At 40.7% G+C, this 23,917-nt stretch overlaps 2 protein-coding genes across 2 annotated transcripts; one reads left to right on the top strand and one right to left on the bottom strand.

Moving 5' to 3' along the window:
- Positions 1–149: 149 nt before the first annotated feature.
- On the bottom strand, positions 150–5,235 carry LOC137877957 (G-protein coupled receptor family C group 6 member A-like). Its single transcript, XM_068718142.1, has 4 exons — positions 5,096–5,235; positions 4,807–4,999; positions 3,840–4,461; positions 150–895 (listed from the first exon to the last, which is right to left on the bottom strand). Exons 1-4 carry the CDS (start codon positions 5,233–5,235, stop codon positions 150–152), a joined length of 1,701 nt encoding a protein of 566 aa, XP_068574243.1.
- A 1,711-nt stretch (positions 5,236–6,946) lies between these two features.
- On the top strand, positions 6,947–22,735 carry LOC137877779 (matrilin-3-like). The gene is made up of 9 exons (XM_068717880.1): positions 6,947–7,383; positions 8,178–8,327; positions 8,564–9,139; positions 11,103–11,222; positions 12,603–12,722; positions 19,612–19,737; positions 19,903–20,022; positions 22,194–22,295; positions 22,572–22,735. Exons 1-9 carry the CDS (start codon positions 7,056–7,058, stop codon positions 22,622–22,624), a joined length of 1,695 nt encoding a protein of 564 aa, XP_068573981.1. The 5' UTR covers positions 6,947–7,055; the 3' UTR covers positions 22,625–22,735.
- The last annotated feature ends 1,182 nt before the right edge of the window (positions 22,736–23,917 follow it).

Raw genomic sequence — 23,917 nt, 5'->3', positions numbered from 1 at the left:
ACTAAAGCTAAATTAACTTGCTATATTTAATTCGTTGCAAGTGTCAAAGAAAGTCAATGAAGCAATCATTTTACCACGGGGAAAAAGCATTGTTGTGCGTATAATTGTTACCCGGCAACCCGCAAAGAATTTATGGCTGTGGTGTGACACTATGATGTCACCACGGCCACGCCTTTCTGCTCATAATGCTTCCTGATGTATTCCGTGATGGCGTTCTCATCATTCAGCTCTTTCCTGAACACCATGATGTAACATTTTGGGGCCAAGTGACAGCCGAGGATGCTGTAGCTGGAAATGAGGATGGCCGCGCTCTCGATGGCACTCTTGTACCTCCCGATCAAACTGATATAAATGGGGATGAAGAAAACCCAAACGATCAAAAACAGCAGCATGCTGATGGTGATCAAACTTGCATTATTATACAAATCTGGCAACTGTTTGCCTTTGAATGCAAACAGGAAGCAGATGAGGGCCAAGAAAGCGTTGTAGGCCAACATGGCAATAAATAACCTATAGGAGCCTTTCTCACACTGCTTCAGGATGCTCTCCCTAAATATCTCTTCATTGGCGTGTGGGGGATAATAGCAAAGCCATGGCACACACAAGGCCAACTGGATCCCAGTGATGATTGTCACCACGGCCGCCGGCTGGTGGAGCCTCTTCGCCCAGGACGCTTTGTTCAGTTGAAAGCTGAAGCCCACAAAGATCTGGAGCAGGTTGGCAAGAATGCAGGAGATGCAGAGGGAGAAGGCGATGCCGAAGAGAGGCAGGCCTACCATGCAGGAAGCATTGGTGGGTTTACCCGCAAAGCTAAAGGAAAGGCAGAAGCAGGCCAGCAAGGAAAAAAGCTCCAAGAGGCACAAGTAGCCTCCAACAGCCTTCACAACGGGAGTGCCTCGATAGACGGTGAACAAAACAGCAAACACAATGGTAACAGTTATACCGAACACTCCCAAGGCACTCAAGATGATAATGAAGGGATCCGACCAATGTAGGAATTGGACAGTTTTCTCCAAACACCTATCTCTCTGTGGAGACGAATACTGCTTTGCGCCGCATCGTTTACACTCCTTGCCTATGGGGAGGGAACACAGAAAAGTTAACAGCGTGAGGAAAGTTTGAATGTTTTTAGCATATTCACCGGGAAGAATAGAATTCCATTGAATAGTGTTACATTAAAGCAACGAGAAGAGAGGAGAGTGAACACGAATGAATGACACCAAAGGAATTAAACATTACAAAAGAGCAGAGCAGATGACAGGTCTGGTTATATCATACGTTAGTGATGTGTTTAAATACAATCCCCTGTCCAAAGACAATCATTTACATTATTGATCGGTCTTAACATGTTTTCTATCTTTTATTTTTTTCTGTTTTTAATTTTTTTGATTTTTAGCAGAACTTGAACTTTAAATGTTTCTTGTAAAAAAAATAACTTAAATGTAAATATAAATGCCATGTTTTAGCTGATTTACTTAGTGCTTGTCATATATTTTATATACTGTATAATATATATATCTGTGTATAAGATGTTTTGTTGTTTGCCATAATCTGCATGAAGATGTTACACAGAAGAGTCCAACCCAGCTTTCCAGTCTGTCCAGTAAAAAAATATTTTGGTTGACTGTATTGAATGGACCTCTGAGATCAAATAATGCTAAGACTGAAACTTTTCTACAAGCCACATTTTGCAGATTGGTGATACATATTTTCATGTGTGATTTGGGCTCTGCAAAAATGATGGTTCGATAAACATTTTAAGCTTGATATCGGGATGGAGTTTAGGCCTCAAATCATGCAATATGTAATGGTTGACTCACACTCAAAAAAATAAATAAACTGGATACTATATCTGCAACTATAAATTTAAATTGTGCACCATACTACATTTTGCATTAACAAAACAGTTTTTAAAATTGTTAAGAATATTAATAATAACAATATTTAATCAAGAATTCTTAAATTTTCCATATTGGGTTATCAGAAACGAATTATGTTATATCAATCTCAAACTATTGTTACAATTCGTTGTACACTCAGCAGGTAGCGATCCAATCCATTCTAATTCTACCTACGTGAATGTGATGATATCCTCATTTATGTATCCATACTAGGATCCTCTTAGAAGATAGGATTTTTATTATTTGAGGTTGTGGATATTTCATATGGGGAGAAAATACTTACCCTTTCCAGCAGAAAACTCTCCATCTGCACATGGAATACAATAATTGCAGCAACTTTTGTTTTGCATTTTCAACTCTTGCCCTGTTTTACATGTTTTAGAACAGTTGTAAGCCGATACCTTTGAAAAGACAAAACAAAATTAGTACAACATGGCATTATTTTTTGAGAAATAAATACATGATGAGATTCTGACCTTACCGTCACACTGTGCATTTTTCTAACAAGATTATCTGTGACTTTGATTTTTCCATACGGAAGGTATTCTCCAATGGTTTCTATTTGGGTGTGCTGTTTGGATTCAGTCTTGTTCCAATACAAAATATCATATCCTAATCTGGGGTCTCCATTGGAGTCAAAGAATATATGTGTATTGTTCACAGTGAAGTTTACGTTCTTGATTTCCATAAAAAGCTGTGGAGACAAACATGGAGTGAAAGTTTCTTGTTATTGACTCTATTACTAGCAAAATTACAAATCTTAAAACAGGAAATATTTAATTTAGGAGTCTAGAATTTTGCAGAGTAAGTCAATAACAATGGCAACTACATTTTTGTTTGTTTAAAAGAGTAGTTAGACATTTTTTTAAACTCCTTTTCTTGCAGAGTTTTAGATGAGAAGATCGATACAATAAGGCTGTGTGGCCAGCAGCTGGTTAACTTAGCTTAGCATAGAGACTGGAAACAGCTAGCCTGGCTCTGTTAAACAATAACAAAATCTGTACCAGCACCTCTAAAGCTCAGTAATTAACAAATTATTACTCACTAGGTTTATTCTAAGTGTAGGTTGTTGTTTTATGTATGTAAGTACTATTCTGATTAGGAACAGTAGGCTAACTTGTTGAAGTTTCCACTGCTTTCCCAGTAACCCCCCGGTGAGAATATGACAACCTTAACCATCTGGCCAGATGTTCGCAAATTGAGTGTTACATGGACCAACGACCTATCCTAACCTTAACCACCTCGCAAAAGTTTCGCACACAAAAAACCTTTGGTGGGTACATTCTAGCATCAACCCTTTAAAAATAAAAAAATGATTAAACAATGATATAACCTGCTAATTAGTAAGCTTTAGAGGTGCTGGTACTGTTTGGGGAGAGCCAGGCTAGCTGTTTCCCCTCTGTTTTCACTCTTCATGCTACGCTAAGCTAACCAGCAGCTGGCTGTAGTCTTATACCAGAGACAGCCCACTGAGAGTCAGCTTCCTGTGTCTGTGTCACATGGGTTTTACCACTGCCCTGCCACTTAAGGAAACCAGCGGCAGGTCCTGAGTCCTGTAACTCTAATGGGAGAAGTGAATGTTAACACAGGTTGACCGACTCTTTTGCTCGATAGTCACCAAAGTGCATATTGTATTTACCATACAGAGATAGGGGTAACAATCTTCTCATTAAACTCTGCAAGAGAGCAAATAAGCATATTTCCAAAAATGTGCATACATTTGCAATGCAAGATGACTTTACTGTACCTCCTGGGCTGTAAATTCTGTGCTGTGTTCACAGTGATGGTTGTCACACTTTAGCAAGCTCCTAAGACCTTCAGCAATGACCTGAACAGCTAAGTAGATATTGTATGATGTATCCTGGTCAATGTAATTGGCCAAGCAGCTTGGGTCCTGACATTGCTTGGATGTTTGGTTGTTTGTTAGCGAGCCGTTACTTTCACCGTTCTCCACAGACTGATTAGAACAAAGTGGATAATGAGTCAGGTAATCTTCTAGAAGGCCGTTAGTGGTCCCGTTGAACATTGAGATGACATAGTCTTTAAAACCAGGCACCTCGTTCCTCTTGGAGACAAACCCAAAAACCTCCCCAGCCATCTCAATGCCTGCCAGTGCAGATACCGTCATAGAGGTGGACCACGCATCAGTTGCAATCCACCTTCTGTTGAGGCTGCGTTTGATAGCTGCTTCCATGATGACTTCAACATTAGATTCCTTGGTGAACAAGATGATGGCCTCAGCAGAGGACTCATTGATTTTGCTTATCAGATCAGCCAGGCAGGTATGGTTATTGGAATTGTTCTGGGAAAAGTTACCCGGCAGGATGAAGATGAATTCGTTGCAGATATCCTTCATTTTACTGAAAAGGTCCTCGAGGTTCTCACTGCCATACTTCCCGTACTCATCATCACTTGCTACAATGGCCACTGTCTTCCAATTGAACTTGGTAACCAGCTCAGCAATGGCCTTTGTCTGATGTTCATCACTGGGTATCGTTCGCAGAAAAGTGGGGAACTTGAACTTCCTGCTAAGCAGCTGGCTAGTCGCAGAATAGCCAATCTGTAACAAACAGGAAAAAATCATGTAGAATTTGTAATGCATGCTGTTTGCAACAGTGACACATAAACCGAAAGACAAAGGATTATATTTATTACCACTATTGCTTTATATGTTATGGAATCTTCATAATCTCATCATTAACCTCAAACGACGCAAAGGCATCCCAAATGTTTTGCATTTCTAACTGTAGTTAATATGACACCATCAGGTACAGAGAAGACAAACCTGTGTAACGGATGACAGAGCAACAACTCGTGCAACAGCTATTGACACTTCAGAAGAAGATTCCCCAATCACTGCCTTCGTTTCGGGTTCGGTTAGAGCAGATTGAAAGTTTGCAGGTACAAAACAGCTCTGAGGTTCTGACTGGCGCCTCAGCAACTGGAGCGTAGCTCTGATGGCGAGGCTGACGTCTCCACACGTGTCATAGATGTCATACCCTATGGTGAAGTTGGGTAGAACCCTCGGCGTGCGCTGGTTTATTTCTCTGATGCCGTGTATCATCACTTGAGTGTGAAGGAAACTTCGGATGTCATAGCTACAAAAATTGACAGAGGACGGATGGAATTTCCTAAATGATTAGTTTGTCTTATAGTCTTGTAAAATGGATTGATTTCGATGAGAGCATACTTACCTACTACAGGAGAGTTGTCCGGGTAGTGTGCTGCGATTGATTTCTCTGTGAATAGGGAAAACTCCTCCAATCATGATGTCCCCAGGAGAGTATGCGTGTAGAGAAACCTTCTCTCCCGAACAAGGGCAAAATACAGCCATGATACTCACAGAGACCCGTAATAACAGGAGCATTGTGAATACACAGGGGGGAAAACACATTTGCTCCCCTCTCTAGAGTACGGACTGGTTTCTGGACAACAGCTACGTATATCTGCACCTTGTGGGAAGTCGGACTGGATCATTTGCATTGTCAGATGGAATCTGTCACCTGATGCAACGGCGTTGACACCTACTCAGTGAGAGTGATTTGAATTGCTTACAGAAGAGGATTCATTCGGTTGTAAATAATTTGTGTATGATCTCTTATCTGGATGAGAGTTTAGACAAGACAGGTGTCTGTATTTGACTGTTGTGTTATGTTTGCTTATTTGGATAGGGACGATGCGGAAATAAACATTAAGCTCATGTAAAATAAGTAGAGATGTAATGTACCAGGTTTTTGACAAATTCCTATTTTCCGCCTGTAGTCCCCTTGGCAGGTAGGTAGAAAAATAGTACAAAAAAAAAATTAAACAGGTAACAAAGGGGAGGGGGAGCAGCATTATGAATGATATTGAATATTTTTAAAAAACATGTGAGTTCACAATAGAATTTTCTAAATGTAACATCTGCTATCTGGTGAGTATACTACAGTGGCGATAGCGTCATGTTCTTTTTAAAATGAATTTTAAGAGCATTTTTGAATGAAGTCAGGCTGTTTGACCTGCCTGAGACAAACGTGTCACACAGTATGACAAACGTTTCCCATGTGTGTCACCCAGCTTTTTAATATACTTTTTCGAAATCAAGAGTTGTTTCACGAGTGATACACAAGTATTTCAATTCTTCCATATTTTTGTTTATTTTTCTACCCATTTACGCTGAAGTCAGAACAGCTTCTAAGCTTCGTTCTGTTGGAAAAGTACAGTCTTTCCAACATTTTGAATCAGGAAATGACTCCTTTTATTCAGGTCAGTGACCCCAAATTAGAATAACTGTGGCGCAGTTTGCAAAAAACTCCACAAGAGGGCAACTTGCTGCAGTAGACTATGCCCTCTAAGTATCTTCTGCCTCAAAAAGGAAATGTGTGTGTTTTAGTTAACGGTGAGTAATACCATCATTGTAATTTGTTCCATAGCGACAGTAATAGGGAGACAATATTTTATTTTGTAGATCTAGTCAATCCCATATAAACAGGTCATTGTTGGACATAAAATCCTAAAGGTGCTCAGAAAAGAGGAACTTTGAACAAATACAACTTTGTCGGTGGCTGTCTCCCCGGTCCAGAATGAACTGTGATGCTCAAAGGCCATTTCTTCATGGTTTTTGCCCATTATGTTAGTAGAGGTCAGAATTGTACAACACAATACAACATAAGAGGCAATGCTGTAGTTGGACATTTAGAGTTACTTTGCTTTAAAATTTAATTCAAATTTAAACTACTACAACTGTTAACATTAACAGTGATATCGTCTCAGGATTAATGATTTTAGCCAGTGAAAGTACTCAATTATTTTACTACAGTAATGCAACACCACAGTACAACAATTTTTATATATATAATGATTCAAATGAAAACATATGCATATCGTTATGGTTATTATACATATATTATTATTGTCTCAGACTTTGTAACATTCTACAAAGTCCTTAAATTAAGAAAAAAAAAAAATTCTAGTGCAGAATTAAGAGCCACCAGTGGTGCTCCGAAACCACCCTCACTTGTCCACTCCTACCTTCACTTCCCCTCAAACGTCTCTGGGCTCTTTGTTCCCCACGCCTTGTGGGCAAGTGGACGAGACCCTATAAATAGGACACAACCAGCTGTGGAAGTGGACCTCCAGAGGGACAGAAGAAACTCCACTGTGAGCGCGGGCAACATGAACTCATTAACGTGGGGACTGCTCTGTCTCATTGGCATCCTGGCAGCGGGAGCTCTGGCGACTTCCCCGCAGCTCGGGTCCCGCAACCGGCAGATCCACTCAATCCGTCCGGTAATCCCGCGAGTGTCCTCGCAAATCGCGCCGCGGGTCCGTCAACGCTTTGAAGAGATCAAATCCATTGAGCAAAGCTCTGACGAAGCACCGAGTGCTGAACCTTTTCAAGAGGTCCAGCCGGGTGGACACACGGCCAGAGGCTCCCGGCAGGGGGCCCGACCAGGGGCCAACATCCACCAGGCGCAGGAGAGACAGAGGGCTGACAACGGAGGTTGGTTGGACCTGCAGATGTTATGTGTCCTATTAGTTTATTGTCAATATTCATCCACGTGCCATAACTTTCTCATTTGTTTCGTTTGTCATCATTCGGGCAATTTTGTCGTTTGGCGAGTTTGGCGCAAAACGTTTAAATACATTTGACTACACCTGTTGTGATTATTACTACTGTATTCTAAGTATTATTTTGCATATCTTACTTTACTGACTAACAATCACAGGGACTTGCATGATTTTGTGTAGCCCCAGTTTATATTGTGTTACTAATACATTTCATGAAAAAACACAGAAAGTGCTTTTTCAAATATGTATTTATATGTTTCTATTATTCTTATTCTCATATATAAAACAAGAATAATTTTGGTGACAGACCATGTCTGAGGGATTTTATCTATAGTCATATGCATTATCTATTTGTTACTAAAATATTATTTAGTTAACAGTAAATAATAACTAATTTAATAAGATGAAAATATTTTTACCATCAATAAAAATTGCATGTCTTGTTTTACACAATAGATAATGTAAAAAAATATGGGCAATAAATAAACAGATGAATTATACTTTTTTGTTTTAGTCTTGCAGAAAGTAAATTTGTTATCAACATCTGAAAAACTATAAATATCACAGCCCAAAAAGCATAGAGTGCAAACTATTTTCCCTTCTGTGATATTCGCATTTAAAAACTGTTATCAAGCCAATAATCATTATGCATGCCCATCATTAAACCAAAGTAACTACTGCTCCTAACGCTTTCCCCTCTGCCTCTCCCCACCTCCCTTTGCAAAGCTGGTGGCACTAATTCCGGGTTTTATCGCTACCAGTCCTCCCATCACCAGCCGCCAAAGAAAAGCCAGCCGCTCTCACAGCTGCAACACAAAGCGTCCTCCTGGCAACCTGCCTCCAGCGGCCCTGCTGCATCCATCGGAGCTGACGCAGGTACTTAATGTTAACCATGACTAACATGAGTTCATTTGACGCCCAAAAAACAGAAGTGGGGTTTTGGGCGGTCTTTTGTTTCATAAATTGTGTCTGCGTTAGTAAGTGTGTCTTCAGCACATGTTGGCAGGGATTTGTAATGCATGTGGAGTTTTACTACTGTATCTTCAACCCAAATACATCAGAATGTAAACCTTGAATCCAATTAAGATATTTTTTTATTGTTGTTTTTACAGCAACAAGGTCCAACTGCAAAAATCGTCCCATAGACCTGGTCTTCATCATAGACAGCTCCCGCAGTGTGCGCCCCGCTGAGTTTGAAAAGGCCAAGGAGTTCCTGCAAGACATGGTGGACAGCCTGGAGATCGGCTCGGACGCCACGCGGGTTGGCCTCGTCAATTACGCCAGCACAGTGCATGTGGAGTTTCTGCTGAAGACCTATTTCACCAAGTCCGCCCTGAAGCAGGCGCTGGCCCGCGTCGAGCCTCTCGCCTCGGGCACCATGACGGGCATGGCCATCAAGACTGCCATGGAGAAAGCTTTCACGGCGGAGGCCGGAGCTCGAGCCAGCTCCGTGAACATTGCCAAAGTAGCCATCATAGTGACAGACGGGAGGCCCCAGGACAAGGTGGAGGATGTATCGGCCACGGCCCGGGCATCTGGGATCGAGATCTACGCGGTGGGTGTGGACAGGGCTGACATGATGTCCCTCCGCCTCATGGCCAGCCCCCCACACGATGACCACGTCTTCTATGTGGAGACCTATGGTGTCATTGAGAAGCTCACTTCCAAATTTAGGGAGACCTTGTGTGGTAAGGATGATGATAACGGGAGTGCGGATATTCCATTAGATGGCGAAGTCGGTGATTATGGACTAGTCGTAGCTGGCAGAAAAGACGGTAAAGGAATAAATAATGAAAATGACGATAAAGGAAACAACGGTATGTCAGATCCGTCCTTTTAAATTTCCAACCTGTGATCATACGGGCAGCACCATAGACGTAATCTCCATTCTAAAGTCACCGGTCCTCTTTTTTAGTCTTGAGAACAAGGACAAGATAACCGGAGTGATTTACCGCCACTTGTTGAATTTCCCACAACAAATTTTGTTCAAACTGTTGATGGTGACAAACTGTAGTTAATGCATACAACATTAAGTCATATACTAACCTCCTTAAAGAAGAGGACACATCCTCTGATCACTCAAATTCTGCAACCCTGAACACTTTAAAATGGTTGAAAGCTAACATGATGCTGTCTGTACTGTTCAAATGGAGCGCGCTGCTCTCTGCGAAGCTTCCCACTATTTGGGCTTATGCAATGTGTGACCAAACATTAACGGCCATTCATCCTGCACGGTAACAATTAAATGAGGTTGCGCTGGCGCTCAACTTGACTAAAATGTATTTGAGTGGAAACATTACATTACATTTTCAAGAAATTGATCAGAAAAGTTACACTCAATAAAATGTTATATATGATTATTAAATAGACCACTACACTAATTCACTTATTCGCTCTCTTGCAGAGTTAGATGAGAAGATTGATACCACTCTGAAGTTTGAAGCTGGAGCCAGCACCGGTTAACTTAGCTTAGCATAAATAACCACGTTATAACAATAGCCATAGGAACAGCTGCAACCGTAGCGCGAGCAATAACCATATCCACTGCTTTAACCATTGCGCAACCCAAGCATGCAGCTACAGCTGTGGTCGTCAGGAGGAATACACAAAGTAACTGACCACAGTTAAAAATGTCACCTTTTTAATGTCACTCTTAAACTTTCGGTACCACCCAGACTAGCAAGGTAACTGCTTAGGTTACCCATGCTATTCATGCAAGCTTGTCCCCCAGGTGTTGAATTTAATCAGCCTGCTCTCACCAATTGGCGTATGAATGACACAACAATTTGTAAGTCATTTTGCAAACAAGAACGCTTTTCTTGCTTTTTACGTGCAATGTGGTCTGTACTGACTGCAATGTAAGCACATCCGTGTGAATATGCTACACTCTCAATAAGTGATGTAGTATAAAATGTGAGAGAGGCCGCTTAAAGTTAGTAGGTGGGGAGGTAGACGAACACAAGGAAGCAGTGTTCAAAAGTGTTGTTTTATTTTAGTGACGTGTTTCCGTACATATTTGACTTACTTTAAGTACTTATTTTAAGCCCAACCATTATGTTTTTCATAAACCTAACTGAGTGTTTTTTGTTGCCCAAACATAACTGCGTCCGTTTCACATTAACGTGGTGTAAAATGACACGTGGAAAGCCTAATGATGACACGTGGAAATTGGGTGCAATTTATACGCCTTTCCATGAGATCGGGGTTGACTTAACGTCACTGTCCTTAAAACTACGACTGACTTCTATCCAAACAAATTCTGTATTTTCGACGTCACTACCAACAACATGCAATGATTGCGACAGAGTGTTGCCTCAGTAAATATTGTGTTTGCATAGAATATTCTTTTGGACAATTGAGATGGAAGCTTATTCAGGTGTCCTACATTCAAAAGTCAATGTAACATTTGAAAACAGCATGTGACTGCGTCTTTTCGTTCCTTCACAAATAACAGGATTTTTACAACAACAAAGTGAATTTACTATAACATCAATAAAGATGAAGCACAGAGATCAAGCAAATTAATCTGCATGTGGCTTTGTAGAATTACACAATTGCACAGTTGCTTACAACTTACTAACATAAATATAACACAAAATGATTGATTTCACTAGGCCTAAGCCAATCAGACATTGGAGTGTTCCTTTTCAGGTTTGGATGCATGTGATCAGGGACACAATTGCCACCACATTTGTGTCAACAATGGCTACTCATACGACTGTAAGTGTCGCAAGGGCTATGTCTTGAACCCGGACAAGAAAACATGCTCACGTAAGTATCTTTATCCTTGTTTTAATGTCTTTGTCCAATGTGTCAGTGTAACAAAATCTCATTGTGTTTTCACTATCTTAAAATGACTAAAAAGGTTGAACATGACTAAAAGTTATATTTTCATGGAATCTTACTTTAGCATTTGGAATTGGATGTGGAAAAGCCTTATAACAAGTGGATATTTCTAACTTTTAAAATATTTAATGTAAGAACTTTGACAGAACCTTTGAATTCCAAGTTCATAAGCTTTGAAGTTCCTTTTGGACATCAGTTAGTTTGGCACTTTGTGCTGCGAACACACTGCATACCATCTCTTGTTACCAATGTTTTGGGTTGCCCCAAATAGATTAGGACAGACAGTATTCAGCACAAATTAAATGAGCGGGACAATTATGAAGGCCTGGGCCGTTGAGAGGCACAAATTCTAGAAGTAAATGATGCCCACTTAGAGACGACATGTAGATCTTCTCTCCAAGTCACAAGCTTGACTGAATATTACTGTTCAGTAGGTTAGCTACCCCAACTGCCCTGGGGGTTTCAAAGCTGGAATCAGGTTTGCTGCCAACTTTCCATTATGTACTTTAGAGCCAAAAAAGCATCTGAAATGCTCTGTTTTAGCGCCTGTCTCTTTAAGCCCCCCTCCCATAAAAGCTAAGTCTGCTCTGATTGGCTTGCGAGAAAAATATGGTGCACCTTTGCAAAGGTAGTTCTCAAGCCTTGGGTTTAGATACTCAGATGTGGCGCAGCTGTATATTCTAATGAGCCATGCATAGCTTGTTGAAGCACATGTTGTCTGATCTAAACAGCCCACAAAAACCTGACTGGGTTGCCTTACATTACCATTGTGGTGGGGGTTGCAGTAGATCAGTCCATGGGGGCTTGGCTTGAGAACTGGAGGGTTGTTGGTTCAAGTCCCTATGTAGACCAAGTACGGAGTGTGGACTGACAGCTGGAGAGGTGCCAGTTCACTTCATGGGTGTTGCTGGTGTGTTCTTGAGCAAGACACCTGACCCCCGATCTGCTCCCTTGGCGCTGTATAGTAGCTTCCCACTGCTCATAATACTAGGATGGGTTAAGTGCAGAGGCTTATTTAATTAATAAAAAAATTAACAGTTGTGGGTTGGTGGGCACTCTAGATACACAACTTTTTGTACACAAGAACTGAAAAGGTGACTTGACATGTTCCCTTTAAGCTGTATGCAATCGTCTAGAGCTCATTGCTGGAAAGTCAACTAAACTTCCATTCCACAGCCACCTGTTCTGAGTGGTCAGTAAAAACTTAATTAGGGTATTAAGCAGGACATTGGTCTGCAACGATGAGTAGTTTAAAGTGTGATGTGCACATGTATGAAATGGAACTGACTCAGTGTCTCTTTTCAGGTTCAGATACATGTGCCCAAGGACATGACTGCCAACATATTTGTGTCAGCACCGATGACTCCTACATCTGCAAATGTCGTGAGGGATATGTGTTGAATGCAGACAAGAAAACATGCTCACGTAAGAACCTGAACATTTTTCCTAGATGTGTTTGCTGTTTTTTGGCCAGTTTCGATGTGTTTTGCTCAACTGAAAGTTTCTCTATATTGCCTATATACTGTACATACAAGAGCTGGTGAGGCTCTTTGTACTGTGGGCATATGTATGAACTGTTAAAATAATTACTGCCAAGCAAAGGGTCTACAATAAGTTCCACAATAAGGGCTTCCTGTCAGATGTTGCAGTTTTTTCTTTTCAGGTTTGGATTCATGTTCCCGGGGACATGACTGCCAGCATATTTGTGTCACCGCTGATGATTCTTACATCTGCAAATGTCGAATGGGATATGTGTTAAATGCAGACCAAAAAACATGCTCACACAAGAACCTGGACTTTTCAGGTAGACTTTATGTTTGTATTTTGGCACAGATCTCCAACAAATCTATTTATGCTTCTGGATTAAACTAAATCTGTAGGATGCATTGACTTGACACAACAGCAACGTTGCGGTTTCCCCAATTTTTTGGTATTGTTGAGGTGTCCTTGGAGCCACTATAGCAGCCATTAAAGAAACTGCACTTTAAGGCACTTACACATCGGTATCTGCTTCAATTTAGGTGCTTGCTACTTGGTTTTGGGTTATGCTTAGAAGTGGGAAGTGAGTGCTCAGACCATGTTGAATTTGCACAAGGTCAGGAACAGATCAGCTCTTGTGACTATTGTTATGGGGTTGCCTTGAGTAGTGCACCGTCACAAGTGGTTGTTGTGCTCATCAACGGTCAGTTAACATGCAGAAATGTTTCTTTGCAGATTTGGACACATGTGTCCAGGGACATGACTGCCAGCATATTTGTGTGGAAAATGGCGATTCTTACCTCTGTGTGTGTCACGAGGGATATGTGTTGAATGCAGACAAGAAAACGTGCTCACGTAAGAATCCTTATGGATAGATTTCATGTCCATCTCTTGGTGCAGTGTTTCAGGTTTCCCAAAAAGTTAATTATCACTTGTACTTGAGTAAATGTAGAAGTCATTCCCTGGAGTACTGAAGAATCCCTACAGTTTTGTTTGCCAAAACAGCTTAAAAACTTTATCTTGACAGCAAGAGCTGCAAGGGCACTGGATTTTTTAACTGTTCCGGGTGTGAAACTGTATATGTTTAATTGATTTGAAAAAGCATAGAAGTAGGAAACTGGGATTGATGCCCAGAGTTCGAGCAAATGGCCATTAGTCTCTGCTGGGATTTGCTCGCCATATGATGGTAGATTTAGTTGGTTAGATGTGGAAGTGTCTCTTTTCAGGTTCAGATACATGTGCCCAAGGACATGACTGCCAACATATTTGTGTCAGCGCCGATGACTCCTACATCTGCAAATGTCGTGAGGGATATGTGTTGAATGCAGACAAGAAAACATGCTCACGTAAGAACCTGAACATTTTTCCTAGATGTGTTTGCTGTTTTTTGGCCAGTTTCGATGTGTTTTGCTCAACTGAAAGTTTCTCTATATTGCCTATATACTGTACATACAAGAGCTGGTGAGGCTCTTTGTACTGTGGGCATATGTATGAACTGTTAAAATAATTACTACCAAGCAAAGGGTCTACAATAAGTTCCACAATAAGGGCTTCCTGTCAGATGTTGCAGTTTTTTCTTTTCAGGTTTGGATTCATGTTCCCGGGGACATGACTGCCAGCATATTTGTGTCACCGCTGATGATTCTTACATCTGCAAATGTCGAATGGGATATGTGTTAAATGCAGACCAAAAAACATGCTCACACAAGAACCTGGACTTTTCAGGTAGACTTTATGTTTGTATTTTGGCACAGATCTCCAACAAATCTATTTATGCTTCTGGATTAAACTAAATCTGTAGGATGCATTGACTTGACACAACAGCAACGTTGCGGTTTCCCCAATTTTTTGGTATTGTTGAGGTGTCCTTGGAGCCACTATAGCAGCCATTAAAGAAACTGCACTTTAAGGCACTTACACATCGGTATCTGCTTCAATTTAGGTGCTTGCTACTTGGTTTTGGGTTATGCTTAGAAGTGGGAAGTGAGTGCTCAGACCATGTTGAATTTGCACAAGGTCAGGAACAGATCAGCTCTTGTGACTATTGTTATGGGGTTGCCTTGAGTAGTGCACCGTCACAAGTGGTTGTTGTGCTCATCAACAGTCAGTTAACATGCAGAAATGTTTCTTTGCAGATTTGGACACATGTGTCCAGGGACATGACTGCCAGCATATTTGTGTGGAAAATGGCGATTCTTACCTCTGTGTGTGTCACGAGGGATATGTGTTGAATGCAGACAAGAAAACGTGCTCACGTAAGAATCCTTATGGATAGATTTCATGTCCATCTCTTGGTGCAGTGTTTCAGGTTTCCCAAAAAGTTAATTATCGCTTGTACTTGAGTAAATGTAGAAGTCATTCCCTGGAGTACTGAAGAATCCCTACAGTTTTGTTTGCCAAAACAGCTTAAAAACTTTATCTTGACAGCAAGAGCTGCAAAGGCACTGGATTTTTTAACTGTTCCGAGTGTGAAACTGTATATGTTTAATTGATTTGAAAAAGCATAGAAGTAGGAAACTGGGATTGATGCCCAGAGTTCGAGCAAATGGCCATTAGTCTCTGCTGGGATTTACTCGCCATATGATGGTAGACTTAGCTGGTTAGATGTGGAAGTGTTTCTTTTCAGGTTCAGATACATGTGCCCAAGGACATGACTGCCAACATATTTGTGTCAGCACCGATGACTCCTACATCTGCAAATGTCGTGAGGGATATGTGTTGAATGCAGACAAGAAAACATGCTCACGTAAGAACCTGAACATTTTTCCTAGATGTGTTTGCTGTTTTTTGGCCAGTTTCGATGTGTTTTGCTCAACTGAAAGTTTCTCTATATTGCCTATATACTGTACATACAAGAGCTGGTGAGGCTCTTTGTACTGTGGGCATATGTATGAACTGTTAAAATAATTACTACCAAGCAAAGGGTCTACAATAAGTTCCACAATAAGGGCTTCCTGTCAGATGTTGCAGTTTTTTCTTTTCAGGTTTGGATTCATGTTCCCGGGGACATGACTGCCAGCATATTTGTGTCACCGCTGATGATTCTTACATCTGCAAATGTCGAATGGGATATGTGTTAAATGCAGACCAAAAAACATGCTCACACAAGAACCTGGACTTTTCAGGTAGACTTTATGTTTGTATTTTGGCACTGATCTCCAACAAATCTATTTATGCTTCTGGATTAAACTAAATCTGTAGGATGCATTGACTTGACACAACAGCAACGTTGCGGTTTCCCCAATTTTTTGGTATTGTTGAGGTGTCCTTGGAGCCACTATAGCAGCTATTAAAGAAACTGCACTTTAAGGCACTTACACATCGGTATCTGCTTCAATTTAGGTGCTTGCTACTTGGTTTTGGGTTATGCTTAGAAGTGGCAAGTGAGTGCTCAGACCATGTTGAATTTGCACAAGGTCAGGAACAGATCAGCTCTTGTGACTATTGTTATGGGGTTGCCTTGAGTAGTGCACCGTCACAAGTGGTTGTTGTGCTCATCAACAGTCAGTTAACATGCAGAAATGTTTCTTTGCAGATTTGGACACATGTGTCCAGGGACATGACTGCCAGCATATTTGTGTGGAAAATGGCGATTCTTACCTCTGTGTGTGTCACGAGGGATATGTGTTGAATGCAGACAAGAAAACATGCTCACATGAGAACCTGGACTTTTCAGGTAGACTTCATGTTTGTTTCTTTGCACAAGTCTCCCATAATTCTACCTATGTTTCTTGATGAAGCAGCAAGAGTTGCGAAGGCCCTTTTTTTTGGACTGTTCCAAGTGTGCGGCAGTATATTTAATTGATTTGAAAAAGCATAGAATTAGGGAAATAAGATTGATAGACAGAGAGTTTAGGCAAATAGCCATGACTTCTAAATTTTAAAAGAATTTATGGCTCATTGAAAGAGTTTTATGCATAATTTAGAGCAAATCTATGAATAAGGAATTGACTCCACACAGCTTTGAACATGGTAATGTCTGAGCTGGCGGCTAGTAGCTAATGGTGCCGATAGTGTGAACAGTGCAAACAAAGGCAACAGTGCTGTCATAGCATAGAACAAAGCACAGAACAGTGTTCACCTGAGGGGGAACCAACGTGCGGGCGGGCGCTTCTGCGACCATGCCGGTGGTGCGGACCTGACCACCGTATGAGAGCAGTGTGGAGCGGTGGCCAATAGCTAGCCAGTGGGGCACACACGCAACGACTCACTTGAACTAACATGTTCTAAAAGACACGCGCGGTTGAACCGGACTTCCTTCTCTGCTCTGGCAGACATTACTCATCTTACTATCTTTACATACCAAAAAATGCTCTGAATGTTGTCAAGAGAACATTTGAAGTCTCAGCTGTGATGCGCTTGACTGAAGTAATTTGATTGTGTGTGTTACATGTGTGGGAGTGTCTGTTTTCAGGGTCAACTACATGTGCCCAAGGACATGACTGCCAACATATTTGTGTAAACACTGAGGAGTCTTACATCTGCAAGTGTCCTTTGGAGTATGTGTTGAACGCTGACCAGAAAACATGTTCACGTAAGCACCTTTGTCCTTGTAGTTGATTTGGTATGTGATTTTCTGTGAGTTTCAGATGAGTTGTAAATGGATCAGAAAACATGCCTTATGAGATTTGATATTGCATGCGTCAGAGCAGTGTCTCTGTTACATGACAATCGCTACGTTAGTGCTTGATTGAATACAGAAACCCCCAGGTTTTGCTGATGGACAGGCATATTGCAATGTTGCCTTGTGAATAGAAACAGACTGTAATTCTGAGGATGTTGAAATACTTTGTACAGACACACTTTCTTCGCTGCTCCTTGTGGCTAATATTACAATTTGCGCTTCGCACTTTCACAGTCAGTTGTTAAGCTCAGTTTGAATAACTCAGAGACTTGGGAGACTGATTGATACAGAAATAAGAGTGGCGCATTTAACCTCATAGTGATGGCCGGACCGAGGCTCCAACAGTCCAGGATCTCTCCTTGACTGATGTCATGATATGTCAGTTACCTTAAGTTATGTGGACATCTCTCTTTTCAGGCTCTGATCTATGTGCCCATGGACATGATTGCCATCACATTTGTGAGAACAATGATGACTCGTACATCTGCAAGTGTCAAGTGGGATATGAATTAAATGCCGACCAAAAAACGTGCTCACGTAAGACCTTGGACCTTATGTTTTGCATGTTTTAGGGTATCAGGCCATTGTTCCGAAAGCCTGTGTACCAGGGACAGCCTGTTATCGCGAAAACAAACAAACCTGTTCTTCCTAAAGCCCATTGTTACGAAAATACAAACTTTCCTTGCAACAAGCACATGGCTAATTATTATGCAGAATGATCTTCCCAGATCAAAAAAATATTTTTTGCATAATAATTAGCCGTGTGCTTCTGTTTCTTGCAGGGAGTGTGTATTTTCAGAGCAATGGGCCTTAGGAACAATTGGCATTCCTTTTCGGGATAATAGACTGTTGGTGGGCTTTTGTCCAATGGGACATTTTTTGGACTATTGGAGTTTCAGAATATGGGCCGTCGAAAGAATGGGCGGTCCCTTGTCTTACTGCAGTGTGACTGTTTTACTGAATTTAAAAATGATGGTCTAAGCGTTAGCTGTGGAAGTGTCTCTTCTCAGGTTTTGATACATGTGACCAGGGACATGACTGCCAGCATATTTGTGTCACAAATGGTGATTCAAACGTTTGCAAGTGTCGTGAGGGATATGCGTTGAACGCAGACCAGAAAACATGCTCACGTAAGAACCTACATTTTACCTGTTCATTTTATATGCATGTCAGGGTGCATTGTCCTGGGTCTACCTCAAAGTTTGTTATTTATTAATTCACAAAAAATGCTTGAAGTATCTGTTTGCCGCTCCAAAAGTTTAATTTGGACAGCAACAACTTTGAAAGCTCCACATCTGGCTAAGTGCCTCTTGATGGCTCTCATTCAATTAATCAGCTACAAGTCAGTTACAAGTGTGAGTGTCCCTTTTCAGGTTCAGATACATGTACACAGGGACATGACTGCCAACATATCTGCTTTAGCAATGATGATTCGCACATCTGCAAGTGTCAAGTGGGATATGTGTTGAATGCAGACCAGAAAACATGTTCACGTAAGAACTTGGACCTTTTGTCTTGATATGCATGTTCTAGTGCACCTAGTACATCTGTGGTTGACTACAATGCTTATTGGTATCATTGTATATAGTTGAATAAATGTAGAAGAAGGCATTAAGCATTTGGCCATGGCCTTCATAATGTTTTCTAAATCAATTTTGGCCAATCAAAAGCTTCACCATGAAAGTTTGCTGTGGATGTTAGCTGTGGAAGTCTCTTTTCAGGTTCAGATGCATGTAACCAGGGACATGACTGCCAACACATTTGTGTCAAAAATGGTGATACTCACCTTTGCTCATGTCATGACGGATATGTATTGAATGCAGACCAGAAAACATGCTCACGTAAGAACTTGAATTTGACCTATACATTTGATGTGCATGTTGTGGTGCTGTGTCTCCATTATTTTAGGTGCATGACCTAATACTGTAGAAGCCATTGTCTAGACTCTAGAAAATGGCATCCTCTTGAGTCTAGACTCTAGACTCTAGAGGATCAAAAAATCCACATTTGTCTTTTGGGCACACCAGATATTGTTTTCCATTGTTGAAGTCAGCGTGAATGAGCAGGAGATATAGAGACCGGGAATGTTAAAATGTATTGGTCACGTGGCTAAGGCATCGGCTTCTTCTAGAACTGTGACCAAAGGCTCTGCAAAAACCTAAGGGATTGTTTTACTGTCATAGGAGCTGAGATGTGAGCTTTTCTTTTCAGGTTCAGGTTCAGATGCTTGTGCCCAGGGACATGACTGCCAGCACATTTGCGTCAACAAAGGGAACTCTTACATGTGCAGGTGTCGAGTGGGATACATGTTGAACATGGATCAGAGGACCTGCTCACGTAAGAAACTTTTTCCTTTCAACTAGACATTGGTGCAGCACCTCAGGATGGTTTAAAGAGTTCTTGTATTGTGCTAGAAACTAATACATATCAAGGTAATGATAACCAATAGCTCCATGACCTTGAATTACTTGGACAGTTTGATGTGGGAATGTCTCTTTCCAGGTTCAAATGCATGTGCTCAGGGACATGACTGCCAGCAGATTTGTAACAACAACAGTGACTCATACAACTGCAAGTGTCGAGTGGGATATGTGTTGAATGCAGACCAGAAAACATGCTCACGTAAGGATCTGGGATTTTCCCCCCAACATACATAATGGTGTCTGTGTGTTGAGACCTTTGAAGACATTTCCCCAAATGTTTAATCAGTTCTAGCCTCAGGTTCAATTTGTCCCCCAACCCGCTCATATTATTGCCTTGTGAGCTGTGTAGTACAACTAGTGTTGGGCTCGGTCCGACTGAGAAAATGTGCCAGACTGGCACTAATTTACCAAAAGGTGTGGCATGGTTTGAAGTCCTCAAAGTATGAGCAGCCAAGTTTTGACAGCTGACCAGGGGCTCCTTGAATACTCTTTCCTTGTAAAACTCAAAGAGGCCACGGGCTGGACCCTGTGCTTCACTTGACGAGAGCCATTCTCAAGCCATTCTAAACTATGCAAGAAGATTTAAGGTGAGAGTAAGATGTTTTCCAATTCCTATCTGTTATGATAATTATTATAATATTATTTCATACTATGTCATATTTCACCCAGGCTTTGCCCTCTTAAAGGGTCTACACAGACTTGACTAATTTTCCCATGCAAAGTAGTACTGAAATTTACTTTGGCATCCACCATATTACTGGCAGCCTAGAATAAGCAATGGTGGTACTTCTTCAATGCTGAAAAGATCAATCTGGACAATGGAATATGCTCTGTGGATATTATGTTTAGGTTTAGGCAACAAAACTACTAAGTTAGGGTTAGGAAAAACATCATGGTTTGGCTTAACGTAAGTCTGTAGACTGCAGAAAATACGTACGTAAACACCGTAATATACTGTAAGTACGGAAAACGGTCCATTATTGTAACTTCAAATACCTAAACAAGACTTTTGGTTTCACATGGGACATAAACACTGGTCTCCTGGGTTAAACACCTGTGTTCCTGCCCACCATAAGTTGTCTTTATAGCCCCCCACAGGGATCCAGGCTAATTCCTGAATGTTCAGGATCCTAGAAGCCCCTGGCCTTCTGTCATTTTGGGAAAGTGGCGCTGTAGCTTTTATGAAATAGAATGAAGTTTAAGGATCCCCGATTCTATGACCACAGGTCTGTAATCGTCTGTCAACCAATCTACACAAGTTGCTGACAATTTGTGAATGCAGCCTGTACTGTTAAATGGAGTCATGTGACGACTGTGGCTAAGTGGAAAGCAGGGCCGTCCTTTAATCAGAGGGTCGGCGGTTGGATCCCCAGCTCCGGATCCACTAGTCGCAATTCAATGTGTTATTGAGCAAGACACTTAACCCCAAAATTGCTCCAGTACCTGTGCCTACAATCTGAATTGTAAGTCGCTTTGGATAAAAGTGTCTGCTAAATGACTGTAATGTAATGTAATGTCGTATAAAATCTCTAACCAATGTGAATTTCAGTGCACTGCTGTAGGTTGGAACTTGGTCAAGCCTATGGCACTGATAAGGAACTTTAGATTTATTTCAGTTACAATGCATACACTTTGATCTTGATAGTTATCATACCTTTCATGTCTACCTTTTTGCATTCTTTAGCTTTGGAGAAGTCTGCAGTTGACTGCAACCAAAGCCACTGTCCAACGACGAGCAATACTTCCACTGATCCAGCCGTTAACGGCAGTTTGTAGGACATACAAGTGTGCTGTGCTGCTGGTTTAGGGAAAGAGAGACTGCAATGGAAGTTGTGGTGGGAGCCCATCGAGAACTTTGGTCCAAGTCAAGGACCAAACAAAATGAGTTATTAGTTAATTAATTCATTTGCTTGGTGTCTGTTGTGATTGTCTTTTTCAGCAATTTTTCTTGTATGTATACGTGAGTATATTGCTAAAACGTTTATTAACATACGTGTTCTTTAATGCTATACATGTCTGACCTCAGTAACTGAGCACTATCGGGTTGTGATTAACTAGTTGAAGTGATTGAAACTCTTTTTTCAACCTATTTCGTAATCTCACTCACAAAAGCAAAAATCATGATTTTAACTGATCTCTGCTATATTATTCAATCAATAATCATTATGATTATGTTTCCATTTAAAACAACACCTCACTTTTATCTGATTTCGTCAGCTCCAAAAAGGTTCTCATGCTGAACACCGACATCGAGGAACATATGATGGGCTGCAGAGCCAAATGCAGTATTACAAAGAGGCCACGCCAAACATGATGAAACACCACTCTAATGCTTTGACCTTCTCCATGTTTTTTTTCTCATTCTTTCAGAGGAAATGAGAAGTGAAATAAGTCAAGATGCCTGCATGTGTGAAGCCCAGATTATGTTCCAGAAAAAAGTGCAGTCAGCCATTCAGGAGCTGAGCAGAAAACATATCCTTTTGCTTGAAAGATATGGAAGGATTTGCGGTTTGAATTTGTTTTTCAAATTGTGATTATGTAAGAGAAAGATCTGCTTTGTGCTGCTAAAATTGTTAGATATTGGGCTGCTGCTACAATCGCCTTGTCTCATTAGTATTTTTAGTAAGCATAAGTGGAATCTGAATCCATAGTTTGAGTTGTAGCGTTGCATCTTTAGAAATGCTCAGTGTGATGATGGACAACTACAATTAAAAAAAATTAATTTGGTTTCCTTGACAGTCTGTTTACTTGATGAACTTTCAGACAAAGTGAACCTGATTGAGGGCCAACAGCACAATTAAGGACATCGATGAAGACATGTTCAGGACGAGCATCTTTTGACCAGCAGAAGTCATCTGTAACGCTCAAGACTCGTCATGCTTCAGTAAAAATGTCTAAGATTTGGTAGGTCTGCATGGTATTGATTTCTCATGCAGTACACTGATTGTGTTAATATTTTATATGATAAACAAGCATTTGGCATCCACAACACTGTATGTTATTGCTTCTTTCAGTAAAGTCAGGTATAACTGGTGTAAACGTTTACATATACTGTACAGTGTACCTGTATATTTGTAAGAAAAGCTCCATTTCTTCCTGGCAGTGTAAGCCATTGAGTATGGACTCAAAATCTGTAAGATATATAGGGAAATTATAGAATAGAGAGAAGTGCAAATGTTATGATAAACATGTTAAAAGTATACTTTCAACGATTTTTTTTTTTTATGTTTTTGGTGGAAAAACTAGCTGTATCAGATCCTTGTTGTGTATTCACAGATGCAAGAGCATTTCTTGGTCAGAGTTCTTTGTTGAACACAAAGCCTCCATCCTTAACTGTAACACAACAACTAATCTCTTCTACAACAAGAGCATTGTTGTTACCCCGATCCAATTGGCCTATATGGCATTGTTACCTCACAGTGAATTACTATAATCCCGTTCTTTGATACCTGAAATATTGCAATAACTATATTGCAAAATGAATTGTTTTGCTTTGATTAACAGGCAGGTACAATTATTGTAGAGAGGGAAAACAATTTTGGGAGTTATTGGATGGCGTCAATACTTTGCACACTTGGCAAGTGTTGTACCAAAGTATCTGGTAGCAGTCCTAGCAATTAAATACAAATTTTCAAGTTTTGAATAGTGATATTTTAAGTCAAGATCCACCAAGTTTTTGCATTCAGTTAAAACAGCAACATTTTACCACACAGCATTTTCTTCATACAATACACAGATGTACTGTATTTTCTACTTTGTCATATCAATAGAACACACGTGAAACCAATTGAAAAGAGTATTTGTGGTGCAGGAATCTTTGTGTAAACTGACAGTATTGTTCATATTATGGTGCTTTTGTGATAGAAAACAACTTGTCTGTATGTTTTCTATTGGGTGTATAGTTGCGCATGGAAAATAAATATTCTCAAACAATGGATCATATCTGTCTTGTATTGTGTGTTGTAGCTTAGTTACCAAGGCACTTTTAAAATCAATAAAATCAGGATAAGGACTTTTAGCATCTCAGAACAAATCTTGAGAGTGACTACACTTTCACTAGACAGACATTTTTTTAAATATCGTTTTGCATTGTT

The sequence above is a fragment of the Cebidichthys violaceus genome, unplaced genomic scaffold, assembly GCF_023349555.1.
Source record: "Cebidichthys violaceus isolate CVI_PGR_0920_01 unplaced genomic scaffold, fCebVio1.0.p SCAF_22, whole genome shotgun sequence".
Classification (NCBI taxonomy): domain Eukaryota; kingdom Metazoa; phylum Chordata; class Actinopteri; order Perciformes; family Stichaeidae; genus Cebidichthys; species Cebidichthys violaceus.
Note: the sequence above shows the minus strand (reverse complement) of the source record. Positions and strands in the feature narration are given on the sequence as shown.

Excerpts from the sequence above, each read along its gene's own strand:
- LOC137877779 (XM_068717880.1), top strand. The coding sequence starts at position 7,056 with ATGAACTCATTAACGTGGGGACTGCTCTGTCTCATTGGCATCCTGGCA. Across the intron at positions 12,723-19,611 it reads AGACAAGAAAACATGCTCAC|GTTCAGGTTCAGATGCTTGT; the intron begins GTAAGAACCTGA and ends TTTTCTTTTCAG. Across the intron at positions 19,738-19,902 it reads GGATCAGAGGACCTGCTCAC|GTTCAAATGCATGTGCTCAG; the intron begins GTAAGAAACTTT and ends GTCTCTTTCCAG.
- LOC137877957 (XM_068718142.1), bottom strand. The coding sequence starts at position 5,235 with ATGGCTGTATTTTGCCCTTGTTCGGGAGAGAAGGTTTCTCTACACGCA. Across the intron at positions 5,000-5,095 it reads GGACAACTCTCCTGTAGTAG|CTATGACATCCGAAGTTTCC; the intron begins GTAAGTATGCTC and ends CAATTTTTGTAG. Across the intron at positions 4,462-4,806 it reads CAGAACCTCAGAGCTGTTTT|ATTGGCTATTCTGCGACTAG; the intron begins GTACCTGCAAAC and ends TGTTTGTTACAG.